The 20,011-nt window shown below is 34.3% G+C and overlaps 1 protein-coding gene across 2 annotated transcripts in view; it reads right to left on the reverse strand.

Annotated features, from left to right (window-relative positions):
* The window catches only part of LOC107225725, a 56,484-nt gene that overhangs the window by 35,033 nt on the left and 1,440 nt on the right, over positions 1-20,011 (reverse strand). For both annotated transcript variants that reach the window (XR_006905038.1, XM_015666278.2), the window contains exons 2-4: positions 11,133-12,379; positions 6,516-6,858; positions 6,106-6,352 (exon numbers count right to left, since the gene is read on the reverse strand). Coding sequence is in view for 1 of the 2 variants with exons in the window: in XM_015666278.2 (XP_015521764.1) it covers positions 6,106-6,352; positions 6,516-6,858; positions 11,133-12,379 (1,837 nt within the window). In the remaining variant the exon portion in view is untranslated. The remainder of the gene's footprint in view (positions 1-6,105; positions 6,353-6,515; positions 6,859-11,132; positions 12,380-20,011) is intronic.

Consider the following 20,011-nt stretch of genomic DNA (forward strand, 5'->3'; position numbering starts at 1 on the left):
AGCAGCTTTGTTTCAGAAGGATCTGTAAGGGGTATAAAGATATCTGTTTTTAATCTGGTTTTCTTTTTTTCAAAACAATGTCAAAATGAAAAATAGTCTGTTTTGAAAATGTTCGATTTTATAATTTTCAAAATTATCCCGTTATTGTTTAGGATGGAAGTTTGAAGTTTGTTCTTCGAGTGTAGACAATTTTTATTATAAAACGAATCACCTTTGAGAAGAAAAATGTCATTGTAATTTGTCAACTAGTAATTCTTCGAAACTTTTGGTAGCTGGTTAGTCAAAATCGATGCTTTGCAAAAATACTCGTTTTAGAATGTGTTGTTATGTTGAAAAAAAGTAACTCGAAAAATATTTTTCGAGCGAGAGTTACGCATGTGCAGTATGCACCCATGAAAAGTTTCGTCGAAGAATGAAATCGAGTAAAAGTGGAAAAATTAAGCGATAAAATTTGAGAGTAACATATCTCAACAACCATTCATCAAATCGCAGTCTCTTTCTCATAGACACGTATTTTCAATTCAAATCCAATAAATCGAGATCTTCATAAGTTTTTCTCTACTTTTTTTCATCGATCTAGACTGCGTACTAAAGAGCGTTCGTATTTGAATATCAAGAAATAAACGAAACCTCAAGAGGATGCTATCGTGAGTTGTCAAGAGTACAGCAAAGCTTACCGACAGCATAATTTTCATTGTTCAATTGATCTACTGTTATATAAATTAATATAACCCTATATTTTAAAGTAAAAAATCATCACCGCTACGCATAAAAGTGCGGTCAGCGTTGTAGAAGAAAAAATGACAAGAAATTATTTAACGATAATGACAATCATCGAACACGCGCAAATTATTATGGACCTGGTACTAGATTGTTAATCAAATATAATTGGACGGGTGTAATAATTTTTCAACCGCGAGGATAAATTTGAGAGAAAAGACAAGTAGAAAAATAAACGAATAAAAATAATAAATAATTAAGTGACCACAGATTTCGCACGCTAATTCGAATGGGAGTGTTAAAAGTAGGTAAAAAAAAAAAAAAAAAGAAAAACGAACAGTAAATAAAAAATTTCAACCGTTGTACCCAACTATAGCGACGCGTTGCCTCGATTCACAATTACAGGTCTTCGAGACCCGTGTTATATTATTGCAAATGGGCAAATGGAAACAACTCACAGCCGTACATGACACATATGTACCTAGGAAGGTGTAGGTAGGTAGGTACGTAACAGGTATAACATCGCACACGTGGTTAAAAGAGACACACTCACGTAGTGAGAAACTGGTAAAACATACGTGTGTCTGTACACAATGTAGATACAGATACAGGGTGACCGACAAGCCACGCGCGATACGTGACGCAATTGGCCGTTGGCATTCAACGAAATCGGCCCAACCCATTATGTTATGTTACTTACTTACATTACTCGGTTACATTAACCGTGCGACGTTCTGCGCCCCTTGACTTAGTCGTAATCGTCCTGCACGAACGTTAAAACTGCAAGGCACGACGAGGAATTTACGAGTAAATAAATTTAATTACACTGCAGTCACGTTTTGCACGGGTATAATTAAAAACTGGTCGTCATAAATTGACCGTTTCGTTTTACCTTATACGTATCATATGTTTCTACACATCTATCTGTATGTCCTTTGAAGGCGTTTTGAATTCAAATTGAGGATGACTGTAGGACCGTACAGTCGGGTCAAAAAATAATGTGATATCCTTGATGTTGTTAAATAACACAATGTTTGCATTCCAGATGAAAATGTTTAAAAATTATTTTCTGAATCACAGGGACGCTTTTCAACTATATTTAACTGGATTAGCTTCGGTTTAACTTTTCAAACTTTTCATGTATGAAATTTTTATTTCAACATATTTTTTAGCTGACTGTACATCTCATACTGTATCCATAGAGCAGTCGTCAATACCGCACGTTTGTACATTTGTACACCGTTTACGGGACCATGCTAGTGTAAAGGAGCGAAAAATAGCTGATTTTCGCGTTTTGTTTTTTCAATGGTTAAAATACGCTAAGTCTGATTTTTTTGTGTCAAATCAAAGCACTCATGAAGGACAGAAAGTAAATTTTTCAACGCGCAGTTTTATTTTTTTTTATTTTGTTTTTTTTTCACAGCTTTTCTCCAAACGTGGTTTTCAAAACGGTGTACACTCTCAAAGAAAGAAGTTTCAAGCTATCTGTCTCAAATTTACATACAACGTTCTTCATGCCATACTTTATCTTGCTGACGAACCTTTGTTTTTGAAATCTTCATATTTTTTCCAATGAAAAATAGTCGAAAAAATAAATCATTTCGATACTTTTTTTTCAAGCAGCCGCCGTTGTGCCGATTTTGATAGCACGATAGTGGCTTTCATACTGACAATGAGTAATAATCTTTTCACAAATTTTTTTCCAGATAATATTTACGGCCAAAACCGTGTACACCGTGAGAAATGCTTTTGATTCGAAGACACTTTCAACCGTTACAAAAAACGTAAAAAAAAAATAAATAAATTAAAGCAAACGTTAAAAAATTTATTTTGTGTTCTTCGTGAGTGCATTGATTTGACATAAAAAACATCAAACTGTTTTGCGTATTTTAACCATCGAAAAAGAAATCGCAGAAAATCAGCTATTTTTCGACCGGTTAGACTAGCATTAAAGGTCCCTTAAAGGGAGTCCATAATATGTCCATTGAATGAGTAAAAACTTTTCACTTTTAGGTGTTCGTGCGTACTAGCTAACGCATATACGCGGCAAAGAATAGAATCGAGAAAAGCCTGACGCGTGAGGTTGTTTCGCAATTGAAACCTCATATATTGAGCCACAGGTGACTGGCTGCACTTTGGATTATAATTGCCAATATAAGTCATTCCGCGAACAGACGTAATAATAAATCTATGAGTAGAAAAAAAGGGCTCGACAAAGTTGATGATTAGTATTAACTACAAAGCGTTGATATAATACGATACTCATGCGATTTATTGCCACGGACAGCGGGGAATAATATTTATACGCAATTTATTAACTTTCCAGTGGTATTATTGGACGAATTAGCCGCCTACCTACATAAAATAATCGATCGAACCTCGTGGGAACCAACTTGCCGTCAAAACTGCCGACTGCAAAAATATAGGGAAAATTTATTGCAGAATTGATTTATATTATAGGTATTTACTCTGATACGGTTACAACGAAGCACGCCTGGATTCCCGGCAACTTGTATTACATCGAACGCTTGCGGTGGCAAACGATAAGGAGTAACATTCTTCATCAATACATTAGCAATAAAGCACTGCTCTCTCCTTGGATTCAAGTTTTTTAACAAGTATATCGATTGAGCGACCCCTCGATTCAATTGTTATTCGAATGATCGATTCATTGGAGAAACGATTAATCCAAGTCAACGATTATTCGATTGATCGCACAGCCCTAATTCATGTGTTTATCATGTGTTTAATCTACTAATCACACTGAAATTGAGTATTTGAATGAAATTTTTTTTATTTCATATTCTTGTAGATTGCGAAAAAAATATTTTGGACGTATTTTTTATTTTTTCGATTGAATCACAATTACCATTAATATAACAGATTGAAAACTATAACATTGTGACGTCACCCATGTTAAGATATATCTATATATAATAAAATCAGTGAAATTCAATCACCTATAACATGAAAAATTATCATTTTTAACGAAAAACAAAAAATACCTCCTCATTATTTTGACCTGCACTGCATTACGCGCCCTTAAAAATGGAAAAAAAAATTTCATTCAAATACTCAATTGAACAGTGATGCTACTGTAATATGTTGATAAAATATTGACACACAAGTATTTTTGCAGGTTAAAATAAATTGAAATGGGAGTATAACAGATGTAAACAATAAAGGTAACTGTCGGGGGGCTCCGGTTCCTGGAAAATCGCATCTCCTCTCGTATTGTTGCGGCCCTATTGAGAGAGTGTACTGTGTTCCGATTCATACCAAAGTCTTACAACACTAACGAGTGAAACAAAGTCTGAACAAATTAAAAGATTTGCCAAAAATGACTTCAAAGAAATTTTTGTGTTGTTTCCCTGCACATGAATTTGAAATTAGCTTCAATCAAATACATGAGTATTCTGAATAACTTTTTTATGAACTTTTTATTTTTCGTGTAACGCAATGCAATAGCCTTTTGTTCTCTCTCAGCTAATTCCTGTCAGTATAGTTGTGTATTTATACATAATTTCAATGCAATCCTGAAAAGATGAAGTTAAACCGATTTGAATAATTGGTCGATCAGTTTCTTTTCCTCAGACGATGTCATACTGAATAACTTACAGTGGGTCGTTCGATATGGGGAAAAAACGGCAATAATAATGCCGAATTATTATATTAAGATATGTGAGACAGAATCTAGATGCGTTTCACGATATCTTTTTTAATTTTCTGAATGAAAAAATTCCAACATTATTAGGCCACAGAAGAATTGAACAAGTGAAAAGACAAGCTATTGATAATTTGAATTAGTTGAAGAATTATATCGTATAATATCCTACGCAAAGTTACCTCAAACCTTACCTCACTTGAGAGTGAAACTTGCTATTATAGCCTGCGTAATCCATCAGAAGCCCGAAAATAAATTTTTGTGAAGGTATTGAGGCTCTGAATTTTTTATGTGCCTGGTCAAGATTTTAGCTATCAATTTCGTAACTCGTTAACATAGATGAAAATTCTAGCTCTCCGATACTTATTTCAACTCATCAGTCGATCGTAAATTGTTTGGCAAAACAACTCAGTTATATTAAGTGTTTAATCAGTTTAATCATTGATTTGATTATAATTTTTAACCTCTCTAACAATAATTTTTAAGAAAAAGACTTCCGATCACAGGACACAAGAATTTTTATCACATTTGTTTCAATGAAAGGTTTGTAGGAAGTACGATTTTTTATCGACTTTTTCAGATCTCTTTATTGAAATTGAAATAACGTGGATAACGAAATTTGTAATCACAATTCTCTCTGCTTGTATGATAAATGCTTGTCATCGCAAGAGTTGGTGTAGCTAGAAACTGATTTGAGAGCAATGATCAACTTGGAATCTACTATCAGCCAATCCGCCTTGGTGCAAAAACAGTGAGACATAAATTTTTATATAATCATTATAAATTGCTGATACTCGGTCAACTAAAATGCATTTCTGGAAATTTGAAACATTATTTGTGGAGATTAGGAATTAGAATATAGTGTTTCGATGCTTGATATTAAATCAGTGATTTCTTCTTGAAATATATGTAATAAAATATTTGCCATTTGATTAGAAGTTTCAAATGGAAATTGAGTTTCCACAGAATGTTATTTCGTAATCTTTCAGAAATATTGGGCCACCAAATTGGGTAGAAAAATAAAATTTCACTTCACTTTACTACGTATTCCAACCTAATTGTAAGTATTGAAGCAAATTATCAGTAAGTGTTGTTGGCTTTAATTATGCCGTGTGTAAATATAAATAATGGTTTATTCACATAGCACGTACAGTGATATTATTGAACCTATTGAATATACATTGTATAATCCTAAGCGAAAAAATTTTTCACACAGTGTGGGCAGGACTTGGGACATAAATATAAACATATCAGAGGAATAGCGATGGGTTATTCATGGTAAACAGCATGTGTAATGAAAACCGGTATAGGAAAAGATTTTCTGAATTAAACGAACAGATTTAGTCTATTCTAATTTGCCCATATTTAACCACCACATACCATTCAGTTCGAGTAAATATTATTCACTTTAAGGCATACTTTCCCTAAGTGAGGTAAAAAATCTCGAAAATTTGCTTAAAACAGTCGAATATTAAAGATTCGTATGGCTTTTGCCATTCAGCTGACAAATGTTTACTAGAGAGCCATGTTCTGATATCTAAAAACAAGTCTATTGGATCATACATAATCAACAGCAAGCTTGGCTTTACTTAACTCTCTTCTTTTTTTCCTTTGAAGATGGGAATGCTTTCAAAACATTTCGTCGATGCCAATTTATTTATTTCATCGTTCACTTGAACATTGGTCAAAATCTGAACAAAAACTTGACGTTTTCAACTCACCTTTGGATGTTTGATCGGTTGGAGCTCGGTGATTTCATAATCGTCACCACTTAGACTGGAATTAGTCGAACAATCAGAGATCTTTCGACACATCGGGATGTCCAACAGCTCGCCGTGAGTCTTACTCCCCGTATCTTCTAAACGAACTCTCGAACTATCGCAGTTTGGAGAGCTTCCCTCAGACCTCGTCAACTTTGGATAATACGGACTCGGAGAAGCCAAACATGAATTTCTCCTGCTAACGTTGCTGCGAATGAGGAAAATAAGTAAATTAGTAACAAAGAACGTCAACTGATTCACAAGCATTGAAACACTACTACAAAGTATTTAATCTTTTCAAAAGCAACGATCCAATTTTAGAAGCGATGCTAAAATTTGGAAAGGAAGAGAATCCAGTTTTATGAATTTACCTTTGTGAAATGCTACGCTTAGTGCCAACGCATAAACAACACGAGTCGGAGTGGCGTCTATGGCGGCATATTTGCAGTAGGTGGAAGTCTAATGAAAGAGAATTTTCAGTAGATTGTCGAACCTCGTCGCAGTCAAAGCAGGAGCAGCTGCTAGTTTGACTGGGACCGCTGTTCCCGTCAAATTTATCATCTATGTTGTTCCTCTCAAAATTCTCCTCCAGGTAAGAGTAGTCCGAAAAATCACTGACCACGACACTCGGAGTTCGCCAATACCTCGGTTGCCCGTCATCTTTTTCGCTAGACTCACATTCCACAGCCTCGTTAACATTCGAACTCCCCCAAACTGTAAATGAAAATAAATATATTTAGTTCCTTGGTCAACAATATAGTGACTCACAGACTTTAAGTTTCCTGAACAGCATCACCACAGTTCATAATTATTGTTTACTTAAATTCGTTCGATGCATAATCACAAATACGAACACAGTATCATTTATTCGGAAATGAACTGTCCATAAAACAGTCATGTTGGGAAAAAAAGTTGACAAGATATTGATGGTTCATTTATATTTCTAAATTGCGATATCAACCTTCTTTGATTCGAAGCATGAATCTGTTGCTGGGATTAGGCTGTCTCTAGTTAAGTTAGATATCAACACAGTGACATGGATAAACGTGCAATGTGGCAAATTAAATCAGTAAATTTATAAAGAAGAATATTTTTATTCATATTGCAGTTAATTAAAGGGTATAACTAGATATGCTTGCCAAAATTATTCGAACAGCTCTTCATTTGGTACGTGAGACAACTTGTTTTATATGAAAACTGAAAATTTTCGGCCAAGTATTACCTCTGTAACTATATGAATATTTGCAATCACTAGCTCAAAATACAATAATTTTTACCGTTTTTTTTTTCACTTAGTAACCATTTCAAACAGCCAATAAAAAAAATAATGAAATTGCAAGTTGACAAAACATACAAAATGTAATTTCTTAGTTTGCTTTGGTATAAAATTCGATTTTTTTAAATTTTTTGAATATTTCAATGAGTTTTTGCTAGCAATACTCGGTTTGGCACCAACTCGGAAATACCTGGCTTTTATACATTTTTTAGATTCCTCCCTCATTACGTGCTGAAATTCAATTTTCAAATGGTGCGCCAATACGAAAATCCGCAATGAAAATAACTATATTCATTTATCTTTTATTCGAATTTCACACCAAAATAGTAACAAATTGTACAAAGTCGCATATTCTAGTTTGTCTTATGTATACACGTAAATGCTTTCAAAACACATGATCCGATATGTGTCTGGAAATATTCGTGTATGAAAGCTTTATTGCAAAAAAATTATATTTTATGCCAATATGAAGAAAAAAAATCATACTTCATATTTTGTAATAACATTCACATGCAATATTTTTTCCAAAGCGACATCTATATTAGTAACTGAGAAAAAAAAGCACTTGGTGAAAATGATGGTCTTTGAGCTAGCGACCGCAACTATTGATATAGTTACAAAAGTAACATTTTGCCAAAAATTTTTATTTTTTATGAGAAACAAATTGTTCCAGGTCCTAAGTGAAAAGCTGTTCAAGTAATTTTGACATGCTTATTCAACTATACGCTTTATACACTGATATTTCCTTGTCATAAAACAGGAAATCACGAACAAGGTTTCGTTAAATTTTTTGTTAAATGGTACGTCTGAAATTGCAGTAAAGACGGACATGACAAATAGAGCGTAAAGTTCAACAACTTGACAAATAGATACAATACTGCGGGTAAAAAGTAAGATTTATCAAATCAACAAGATTTAGTCTACACCAAGGCATGTAATCATTCAACGACACAGCAGCGAGATACTCGAGAACTGCTCTGCAAACTATATGGATTAAGCTCCAGGTGACCACTTCCTGTTTTACAATGTCAAACGACGATATACAAGAAACAAGATTACTTTGCGGTATTACAAATTATATTATTCACTGACGTAGAACAGCTTGTTATATCAAGGTTTAAATGGAAAAATTCAAGTTTCTTCTAAATGTGATGTAATCAAAGAAATACTGCCAAACAGATTCAATGTGACACATAATTAACAAGGTTGAAGTTAATTGTGTTAATGTAAGAAAACATCGAAGAAAACATTACTATCTGGCAATTTTAGAATGACTGAAGGAGTTGAATTTGTAAAATACGAGTAGGTTCTGTTTTATTACAGTTTGCCAAGTTTCAAATAATTTTCAAGTTGTGTAAAATTATGTATACATTAGACTGAACGTTCAAAAAAATGGTTATGCTCTGAGTTGAAAAATCTCAAGTTGACATTGAATAAAGAAGATCTTCAAAGTTTTAATGCTCTGTCTCAGTATTAAGGGGTGCCGCTCATTTTTTTTTTTTTTTGTTTTCCCTTATAAAACAAGATTTTATCTGTTATCAGACCTTGACATTTTTGAATTTTAAAACGATTCTAAAAAAATCAACCAATAGACGGATAAATCTGGGATTGAAAATACTTGTTACTTACTCAAACATTTTCAATTTTTCATGATTGAATATTCAACATGGCATCCAAAAAAAATATAGTCTGAAAATAAATCTATAAAAAGTTTTAAGGAAGCCTAGAATAAAAAATTAGCTAATTAAAATAGTAAAAAGTATTTTCATGGAGCATTGCAACTTTGAGAATCTTCTTTTCTCACGGTTAACTTAAGCTTTTTCAACTTGGAGCATAAACATTTATTTGAACGGACAGTCTAATATACGTATACATATATGTATAGTTATATTAAAGTTATAAACTTCAAAAACTCATCATAATTGCTTAGTTTATACACTGTTGAAATTACAAGGCTGAAGCTAGCAACCAGAATGAGCCGCCAAACGTTCCAATATCCATTGATACTAGGTAATGATGTAAAAAAAAAATTTTGTTAAATACCTCGAATCCCCGATACTTTTATAGAATTATAAGGATAAAACTGAACTGCACTTTTTCTATTTCCAAAAAGTTTCAACACGTTTGGTTACTAAATCTGGCTGCTAGCTTCAGCCTTATGTATAAATTTTGTCGAAAATTTGATCGATAAGCATAGAATTATTTACGCATAATGTCGTAGTCAAGTGCCTTGTGTGAGTTACAAAATTATTAGTCTGATCACTGAAGAGGAAAACGTTTGAATTCAGATAGGGTGGAGTGAAAATTCTTTAAAAAACTGTTACACGAATTTACGATGTCATGATAGAACGAAACGTGTTTGGTTTCGTTCTATTTGTCAGTGATCCTCACTGTGGAAAAAGAAAACCGAAGTCAGACACGAAAGTTTGTCCTCTAAATCTAGCAAAGGTAAATATTTTGTTCCCAATTGATCCTCTTGTATAGACATATCTGGAGTAACCATTGTGAATAAACCAGTAGTTTATTCCTGTCATTTGATGGCCTATAATCACGCGATAGCCAGACAGTGAGGGAGTTGAGTGAGATGTTGTTGAAGAGTGCCGGATACTCACATAAAATTTGGCACTGCATGAAATGCAGGTTCGCAGCTCTCTACAAACACACTGTCGTTGGATCAAATGATTCAAGAATAAATTGTATCAACTACACTTTGCACAGTGATCATGGTCCAACAAAAAAGTATCATTTACTTTGATCGTCAAGAATCAAACCAAGTGTCTCGCATAGATTTCTCAATGTTTAAATACGAATCTTATAATGACGGCAACTTTTCGTCATGGATTGTTGAAAAAAAATTTTTTATCGACTGTGGTCGAAACCAGTTTTTAACTATTTTCAGGACAGTGTAGCTTAAGTACCATTCGGTATTTACAAGTTCTACAACTGGATTTAGATTTCGGCTGACTAAACTTATTTAAATGACTTAACTTCGTCAAAAACGACAAAGCTAAGCAATTGTCAACAGTAGGAAATTGTCTAGAAATATAACTAGACAGACGGAAATTGGATAGCTATGAATATATATTTCTTAGTATTTCGACGTATCGGATTCGCTCTTTCTCTCAATTTATTTTCATTATTTGAAATAAGTTCCAACCATTAAGAATGCTGTAATCCGGTAGAAATGTCAAAGTTTAATTTTCTTGTCTCAGTGATTTGAAGATCAGAGTATATACGGAAACCAGAAAAAAAAATCCCAGTTATTTCCGTTTTCTTCGGTGCATAAACACCCTCAAGATATTGTTTTTGATGCAACATCTGGATCCAGTCTCAGTCATTTCTTGTTGTGACTGATATTGCAGGTACGCTGTTTTATAATTTTAAAAGTTGTTTCACTTCATTCAAACTCAATTTCTTTAAAGACATCATAAGATTAAAACATTGCACCGAACAGATTGGTATTCTTCATAAATAAAAGACAGTCGTTGTATCATGTATCGTAAAATGAGTATAACTATCAAATTGAAAACACGAAGGGTACAAATCCCACAACAAATTCTCAAGCCAATATTTACAAGCAAAAGGTAAAGAGATTTTGTAATAGAATGAAAAAGGAGAATCCAATTCTTCAGTAAAATTAGGTCCAATGTGAACCTAGTTTTACACCGGTATCTAGTACTCTTTATAAAGTGATTTACTCCAAGACCTTTACCTTTGTTCTGTTCGTCATCGCTGAGCACCGCACTGTCCGAGCTGCAACATCTTGTGACGCGAACCTTGTGCTCCCTCTGAATGACAGAATTTGGACAGCTATCGTCGTCACTTGGTACAGCAGAATCAAGACTCCAGCAGCGTGCGACAAAGCCTCTCCTCTGGTCAGGATCCGGCTCGATGCCTTCGTCACTTTGAGGACTCTTGTTTGTGGCGCGTGCCATTGGTAGTTTGATGAGTTTAAATTCGTCAAACTTTTCGCCACCCTCTACCACGGAGCCGGTGTTGGATTGACTGACGTTCATTCTCACTTTGTAAAATTTGTCAGATCTTCTGTTTGATTCGGTTTGTTTATGAGATGTGCGACCAGAATTTATATCCAACCTTTCCATCGGTCCATGTTGTTGTTTTTTTACGCGGGATTTTTTTTCTTCGAGAATATTCGAAAGGTGTTGTATTAGATTTTGTATAGATCGAAATATCGAAAGCTCAGTCGAGAAAGGATTTTCCACCCTTCCAATTCGTCGCTGTTTCGTGGATTTCTCCGACGATGAAACTTCAGCCTCACCTTCCGGATGATGAACCGACGACGCTGATCTGATTATGCCGAATTTCGCAACTGTCGGAGCGGACAATTTCGATTGATAATCGATTATACTACACTCCTTTATTATATACGAACAATTTAATACGCACATCACATTGTTGTTCAACACCTTGCTGCGTTTTTTACGCTTTTTCAAACTCTTTTGGTTATACTTTTTCCTTGACACACAGAGCAAGCACCTCGCACCACGGCTTCGCTTTGCGTGCCTTTCACGACCGTAACCACGGCGGCGGCCATTACAAGAATAAGCTTTGTGATGACGTTCTCCTCTCTCCGTTACTCCGCTGATACAATCTACGCCACTGTAATCGTCAGTCGACCGCATTGTACGGTTCGTTGAATTCTGCTCATGATCGTTAAACTCTCTGGAATCCAGGTGAAATTTTTTCTTGCTGCAGATTACGTCCCGTTCGATCAACGTCAACTTACGATTCATATAAAGTGACAGATGATCATTGGCCTCCCGATCACTTTCGGTGTAATTTTCTTCCGCAGACTTCAAATCGGACAAACTGCACCAGTCGAAATTCTCATTCTGACATACTTGACTACTGTTTCCTAGCATAGCTCCAACTCTTTTTACCGTCTCGAAAATCTTCTCGTCATCAACATCGATCAGGTTCTTCCAAAAGATGCTTTGCCTGTAACGATAAAACATTAAATTACTCATCTGACGTAGGTGTTTCAAAACTCCCGCCCTACATAAAAAATCCGACAGTTCTGTCGGGTCAGGCGCTCTGAATTTACTAACTAACGCACTAATGGACATAAGCAGACATAAGCATGTAGTACACATGGCCCCAGTGATTCTGAGGACTGAGACACTTGACTTCTTGGATAGGTCAGTTACGTTGGTAAACAGGGAGAAGAGTCTTTCCTGGATGGCAACGGAGAATCAGGCCGCAGCCACCACCGGCCAGCCGTGAAACAGGTTTTATCTTCGTATATTACGTTGCATGTTGCATGTATGTGTTGGTTTATGTTATGTTTAGGAAGATTGAGCTTGTTTCGCGGCGGGCCGACGGTAACAATACGGACTGAGTCTTCTCCATTGCCAACATAACCGACTCGTCTAAACAATTATCCGGCCAGAATCACTGTGGCCATGTGCAAATATGTAGCAGTTCTAAGGTCGCATAGGCCGCAGTAGCCTGTTTGAAATTAATTGAGTTAAAAATTTGTTTTGTGCTGGAACAAGATATAAACGTTAGGTTTTGCGGTACAGAAAATTTACCGAAGTATAGGATTTTTAGCTCGAGCTAAGCGGTGCCTTACTGTGGCCGTGTTCGAAAATTGACTGACAGTACTGTCAGCAATCTTTCATCTCTTTTGCGCTTCCAAGTTCATGAATAGCTTTGACTCTGTCGTAAGGAATTTTCAGTACCGTCTGTCAATTTACGAACACGGCCTGTATGTGACTTTATTTCATTCGAACAACATAACCAATCATACTTATTCCAGTTTTTCCACGGTATTTTCAAAAATGATCACGGATACGTTCTTACATGAATATCGTAGTATAGAAAATCAAATTGTTCTGGAAAATAATAGAAGCGTTTTCTTACGTTAGAGCAATCAGAAGCTAGATCAGGCTAAATCAGAACTTTTTGTAGGTTTTGCTCAAAATTGTGGACTGAAGCCGACTTGTTATGGGTGCGTTCTGAAACTAGCAGAAGCGAATAGACGAAAAAGTCACTAGAATACGCATTCCGCTAATTTCATTCTATCGTATTTTTACGGAGTGGTGGATCCGTCCGGTATGCGCATATTATGACATTCTATTTACCGCGTCCGCAGAAGTAGTATACATAAATACGAAAGAAGAAGATATATACAGTGTAATTATTAATCATAAATACTAACGAATGCTATTCCGTAATTATTTTTACGATTGTACTTGTTGTATACGTAGGTGTATACAATAAGTTTCGTGTTCCGTCTACTTGCATCTTCCTGGCTCTCATGTATTCAAATTCTAGAACGGAGTGCCGGAGGCTCAACTTTTATTTTATGAATTAATTAATTCTAGTTACAAAATTTAATCTTACTGAAAAGCTAACTAGACTAATCTAAATAGACAGATAAAACCGAATAATACAAATATAAATCTGCTCCGTTCTGTCGTTCCGTGCAATTTTGGTATATACATGGGATAGCAGGGTTCCACTAAATTTCGTTTGCATTCCATACAGTCATCCCGGATTCCGGTGATCGGCCCTACATGGGACGGTACCACAAGACTTCTAGCTTCTTATTTGAAAACTTATGACATTCCATAACCATAGCAGCAAAAATAAACGTTGAAAAGCAAATTGGCTAGTAAGAGTGGTAGCATTGATTATAATAATAACTATGAATGGAAATTCGTTTGTTTTTCTGTATCGAGAGTGCGTTGCAAAAATATTGTGTTACCAACAAACGTGGGTGAAAACTCAAAAGTTCTACTAACCTTTGGTTACTTCATCACCCAGCTAGATGCAGGTGGTTATGTTTTGCAATAGGTTGTTGAATAGGGGTACGTTCCGAAATTAGCTCCCAGTGCTATCAACTTTTTATCTTTTTTTCGCTGCCAAGATCGGGGGTAGCTCTACGTCTGTCCTCCAAAGTTTTTAACGCTGCCAGATAGTTTCGAAACGCACCCTAAAGTTCCTATGACCTAAACTAAAGCATCGAGATATACTCGTACAGCGCGGTCTGATCGCCGAGCTGACGCCGTAACAATAGAGAGAGAGAAAGAGAGAGGAGGGAGAGCACTCTCACTTTAATCGGTGACATTGTGGGGGAAACACATGTACTGTTGAAAATTGGAATGCCAATTAATTTATTCATCCATTTTTTCAGCATAGCCAATTCAAAATTTTCACAAATGATATACATTTATGTATTGCATGATGTTTTTAGGTGCTTTAACTGTCGAGCATTAAATTTTCGAAAATTGCGTTCATCAGTTATGAAATACCCACTAGGTCTTCTTAAAAAATCAAGCAAAACCAAGTGGGGGGGAGCGCTATCAGCTACGAGTATGAATGTAGCACGGTAACTACGTCGGCACAAACTACAGAGGTAGATTAACTTTTTTACTGATAACGAGGGTACAGACACGTCGTCCACGGAATTCAAAATAAAATAAAAAAGAAAGAAATTTGTATGCATACATACTTAGATTAGGTATGTAATATGCCACGTTGATACATGACCAAGTATAACTGAAGATTACTTGAACCGATTAATTGCATCAATAAACTTGAAAAATAAAAAATGACCAAATAATCATGTTTCGTTTGGAAGCTGTCACGAATCGAATGGCCAATAAATTCCGAATGATATCACATGTGAGTACGTACTATAGATTTATCGCTCAATAAACCTGTTGTGCCGTCGATTGACGTCACACGTGCGTCAGAGTGCCGAAAGAAGCAGAAATGCTTCGATTGAATGATCGCGGTACCCTTTTCTCGTGTATTAAACAAAACCATTTATCCAATTAACCTGAATGCTCATGGACGTTTCCAACTACCATAATTATAATATTAGTGTAACGGATTATGCACAGAAATGTGTCAAATTACTGGTATTTTTTCGGAATTTATACTTATTCACACACGTATTTACGTTATGCACAAAAATACGGATTTGAGAAATAATTCATACCTCAGTTACGCAGACTGGTATATGGATAAGTTTATAAATTCATTATGCATTTTTTCGACAGGACTTCTAATACACCTCACAATTGGTAAGTTAAATTACAGTTATGGATTTTTTTCATTACAATTGGTACTATTTCACCAATTAGCCTTCACCTTGTGGAGTTGGTAAGTCTTTTTTTTTCGATACGGATTTTTCTTCGGATGAATAACTGTGTCTTTTTTGGATATTTTTTATTCGGCAATTTCGGAGCTGCACTTTCCTTCGTATCTGTAGTTCTATACGTGGGTAAAGAACCAAACAAAAAAATTGATTCCCAAAAATGTTTTCTTTTTTGGTTAACTATTAATTAAAACTTATCTTTTTTTCCTTTCCAAAATATCGATTTCCGTGTAAAAAAATGAAATTAATTGTTCCAGTTCAATGACGTACTTTGCATTTTACTGTGGTTATCTTGCAGAATATTCATTGGCATGTCCCGAATATAAGACAAATAAAAATCAACATCACCTATAGTGATACAAGAAAAGTATTGGTTTCCGTCTAAAATGACTTACTAATTTTAATGAATCTACGTTTTCGGACCTTAGATGATGAAAACTAAAAATTACCCATAAAGCAAAGATAGTTTATACCATATTACCACATTGACAATAAGTCGTATGTTTTTAACGGTATCTTTGATAGAAACGTTTTCTCTCGTTTCTCTCTACTCGTTCTCTCATTTTTCTCTCTTGAAAATTTTGATCTATTTTCTCTCTTATCCTAATAACTAGATAAGAATTTTTTGCGATTTTTTTTACTCCTAAGAAAAAGACACTTTCATAGCTATCTACAGTATAACGCTATTGATGGATGCGGAATAATTAGATACGGGAACTCTTATCTCACAATTAATGGTATCCGCGGAACTTGTTATACTGTTTCCCAAAATGATAATAGGACAGAAGCTACTTTTGCAGTGGGGGAAATCTTTATTTCTTTCCTTCTTGGCTATAAATAGAGCTTTCTTTCATCCGACACAAAAGGCAAACACAGCTCTGTAGATATTGAAATCATAATACATAGTACTTTCATTGCCAGAAAATTTGTATGCAGAGTATAGGATCTGCGAAACCCGATAAATTAATAACAAATGGATAAATTTTTGCAATGCAATTGGCTGTGATGACGATCCTTTGTGCGAGAAGTAATGATCAAATTTCTCAATATTTCCATGAGTTTCAGGTTACCCTGACCTTCGCAGGCCAATGTGATGTAGTTAATAAAATTTAAAAATACAGTATTCACTTCTACATGAACGAAAAACAAAATAACAAATTCGATAAAGCGAATCGACAAAAGAAAAAAAATCAAGAACTTCTTATATTTTTTATCATGCAGCAAAGCGAGTCTATTTGTTACAAGTAACAAACCTTATCTTTGCACAATTGTTTAAATTTTATTTGGGCTAATTTATAATTTTTTTAGCAGTTACAAATATTATTTACCGAATGAAATAAATTTTGTCAATTGAATCAATTTGGAGAGATTGCTCATCGATTGTTGTAGTCATGCTATGATTGAAAACTTTTTTTCTCGTATGCTATATTATACTGAAAAACGTTTGTAAACCTGTACAACGCTTCTCTATGACGTGGGTACAGCCAATCGGATCAGATAAAATACCTATTTACGTGAAATTCTTGTTCCGATTAGCTAATTGCACTGACAACAGTTGGAAGTGTAATTAGTGTGATATTCCAATTACGATATGCTGAAACTAAACTCATTGACGTACGCCATTACAGCTGAGAAAGACAAAAACAAAATGATGAAAAAAATAAAAAAAATACCACAAATAAAATATTCACAAGGAAGTAAAAAATATTGCCAATAATAGTGTAAAAAGTATATGAATTAAGATTTGATTTACGTCATTCCAATAAATTTTCCATTGTTATTTTTATTCAGGAATGCTTATAAACGTATATATAATGAACAGCATCTTCGTTGGAAAAGTTCCGCTCGTTTATACCCGTAAAAACATAATGTATGAGAAATTCCACTTATTATTAGAAGTTATCGGCTTGGTTCGGAAGATTGGCTCGGAAAGATTTACTCCTACTGGTCTGAACTGACCTATACATTTATAATTAGATATTTCTCATGCATAACGGCTATAAAAATATATTCTACTGATTTTCTTTCTAGAAAAAAAAATTCCTTCATTTTTCTCAACAAACGAGACAGTCGTTTGAACTTGATATATATTCATAGAATTTCTCGAAGGGCATTTGACCATATTTGACTGTCTATTGATTGATATTTTCAGAGTACCTAGTATACTATATCAGTAGCTGGAAGAGATTTCTACTTGTGGTTAATGATTAGTTTTCAACTATTTTCATTATTTACCATAACTGAAAAATGTGTTTCGCGGTATCAAACGCAGGTCAGTTTCGTAACTGTTACTAAAAAATTTAGAATATTACTATTCTTTTTTATTACGGTTAATCGTACTATATTTTTTTGTAACTATAATTGCGATATAATTTGCCATCCATTTTTGACACGCAACAATAAATTGATGCCAATAAGAGGGCTTTATTTAACTGAAAAAATTTAGTAATTCAAACAAAAAGATTTAATCTTCCAATAACCAGGAAATGGAGCGTTAAGAAATATAATTTGGTTTTTGTATTACAAAAAAAACAATTGTTCATACATGTCTAAGACAGAGAAACCCAGAATGATTTGGTCGTATTTTTTGTTTTTCATCAAATAAAGATGATTGCGGATGTTAGGAGCAATTGAATTTTACTGACTTCGTAGCATAAAGATATACTTCAACAGTCGTGACCGCATATTGTTGTAGATTTAAAAGTGCTATATTTTCGTTAATTTCTGTTGATTCGATAAAAGAAAAAATATAACCTAATTATTTCTGTTTTTTATGCTCAATACGCATATAAAATTTTTTCATGCAAAGATCCAATCGCACTCAATAGTTGCTTCAGCTATATTACATTTTTTTCAAACTACAACAAGATTTAAACCGTTATTACAACGATGGGCATTTTACTTGAATTTTTCAGTAACTATAGTAAGACCTTGATTAATCGGGCTTAGCAGCAAAATGTTTGATTCGCCGTTGTTACTACTTGAAAATTAATTTTATCATCACAATAGATTGATGGTATATTTGAAAACTTTTTTGAGCCAGTCTAAATTTCAAAATATTATATTTCTCAACTTATAGTAATGTATTGGTGATACAATGCTTGTAAATAACACCTTTTTGATCACATGATACTCTTACAAATACCTGAAGAGTCTGCTTTTCATATTTAGTAAAAATAAAATTTCGAGTTTGGATTATCTGTGGATTTTATTTATAACTGTGTCGCTCCCGGTAAATCGAGGGCACAATAAATAAACCTTTTTTCTATGAGTGCAAGGAATTAGAACGCAAAGAATTATATGAAAAGTCCGCTATGGATATAATATCAAAATTCAATTGCCCCGATTTGTTGCAAAATACTAAGCAATTGCATCCCCTTTGTAAAGACACGTCAGTGAAACTCTATATGTTTTTGATTACCCTGAAATTCAAACTCATAATTAATCTTAATAAGACAAACGGTTTTCACCCGGTTTCAATAAATTATGTCTCATATGTGTTTGGACATTATTTAAAATAACGTTAAAAAATGTAGTTTTTAAAAAGCTCCCTGTAGTAAAATTTTTCTCGCACAAATTTCAAAAAAAAATTCATAACTATATGATGATTGTAGAGAACAAAAGTTACTGTGGAAATTTCGATCCGTCAAGTGATCTAATTATGCAAATAATTCGCAATTGAAAATCATTACATCAATTTTGTGAATTAAGATTAATGGTCAATAGCAAATTATTGGCATAATTATGTGGTCACTGGCCGGATCCCAATTTTCGTAATAACTTTTGCTCCCTGCGTTCCTTCGATAACTGTGGATTTTTGTTCGAAATTTTCACGATACAAAATGAGCTGCAAGCAGCTTTTTGAAAAATATTACATTTTTACATAGATTTAAATAATATCTGAACACGTATGGGTCTTATTAATTAAAGCCCAGTGAAAATACTCGTCTTATGAAACTTTATTATGAGTTTCAATTTCAAGCAAGCAGAAAATGTTTCGTTTATGTTTTTCACTAAACGTGCAGACTTAACATCGCCTTTGTAATATGAGTGAATGTACGTTGTATACTTACGTAATGCGATGAGATACAAACGGTAAACTAATTTCATAACTTACAGTGAATTGTGTAAATATATATGTATAACATAATGTAATGGCGCAGACCTCGCAGGTAATACAATACACGTACGCTTATTACATGCATGCATGAACACAATCGGTAAAATTAAAACAAATTAAAACTAACGATTCATCGAACGAGAATGTTGGAGGTTGCGTTTAAATGTAATCAGGTCAATGCCACTCCAAGGCGAGTGAGAGCCGCTAATGTCCCAGATTTATAATATACCAGCATTTTTACCACAGCCCGTTTACTAATTCAACAACTTGAGATTTTTAAATAATCCAATGTCAAATATTCTGCGAATTGGTAAAGTAGCTGCATATTGCGATAATGTGTTAA

Source organism: Neodiprion lecontei, chromosome 6 (genome assembly GCF_021901455.1).
Source record: "Neodiprion lecontei isolate iyNeoLeco1 chromosome 6, iyNeoLeco1.1, whole genome shotgun sequence".
Classification (NCBI taxonomy): domain Eukaryota; kingdom Metazoa; phylum Arthropoda; class Insecta; order Hymenoptera; family Diprionidae; genus Neodiprion; species Neodiprion lecontei.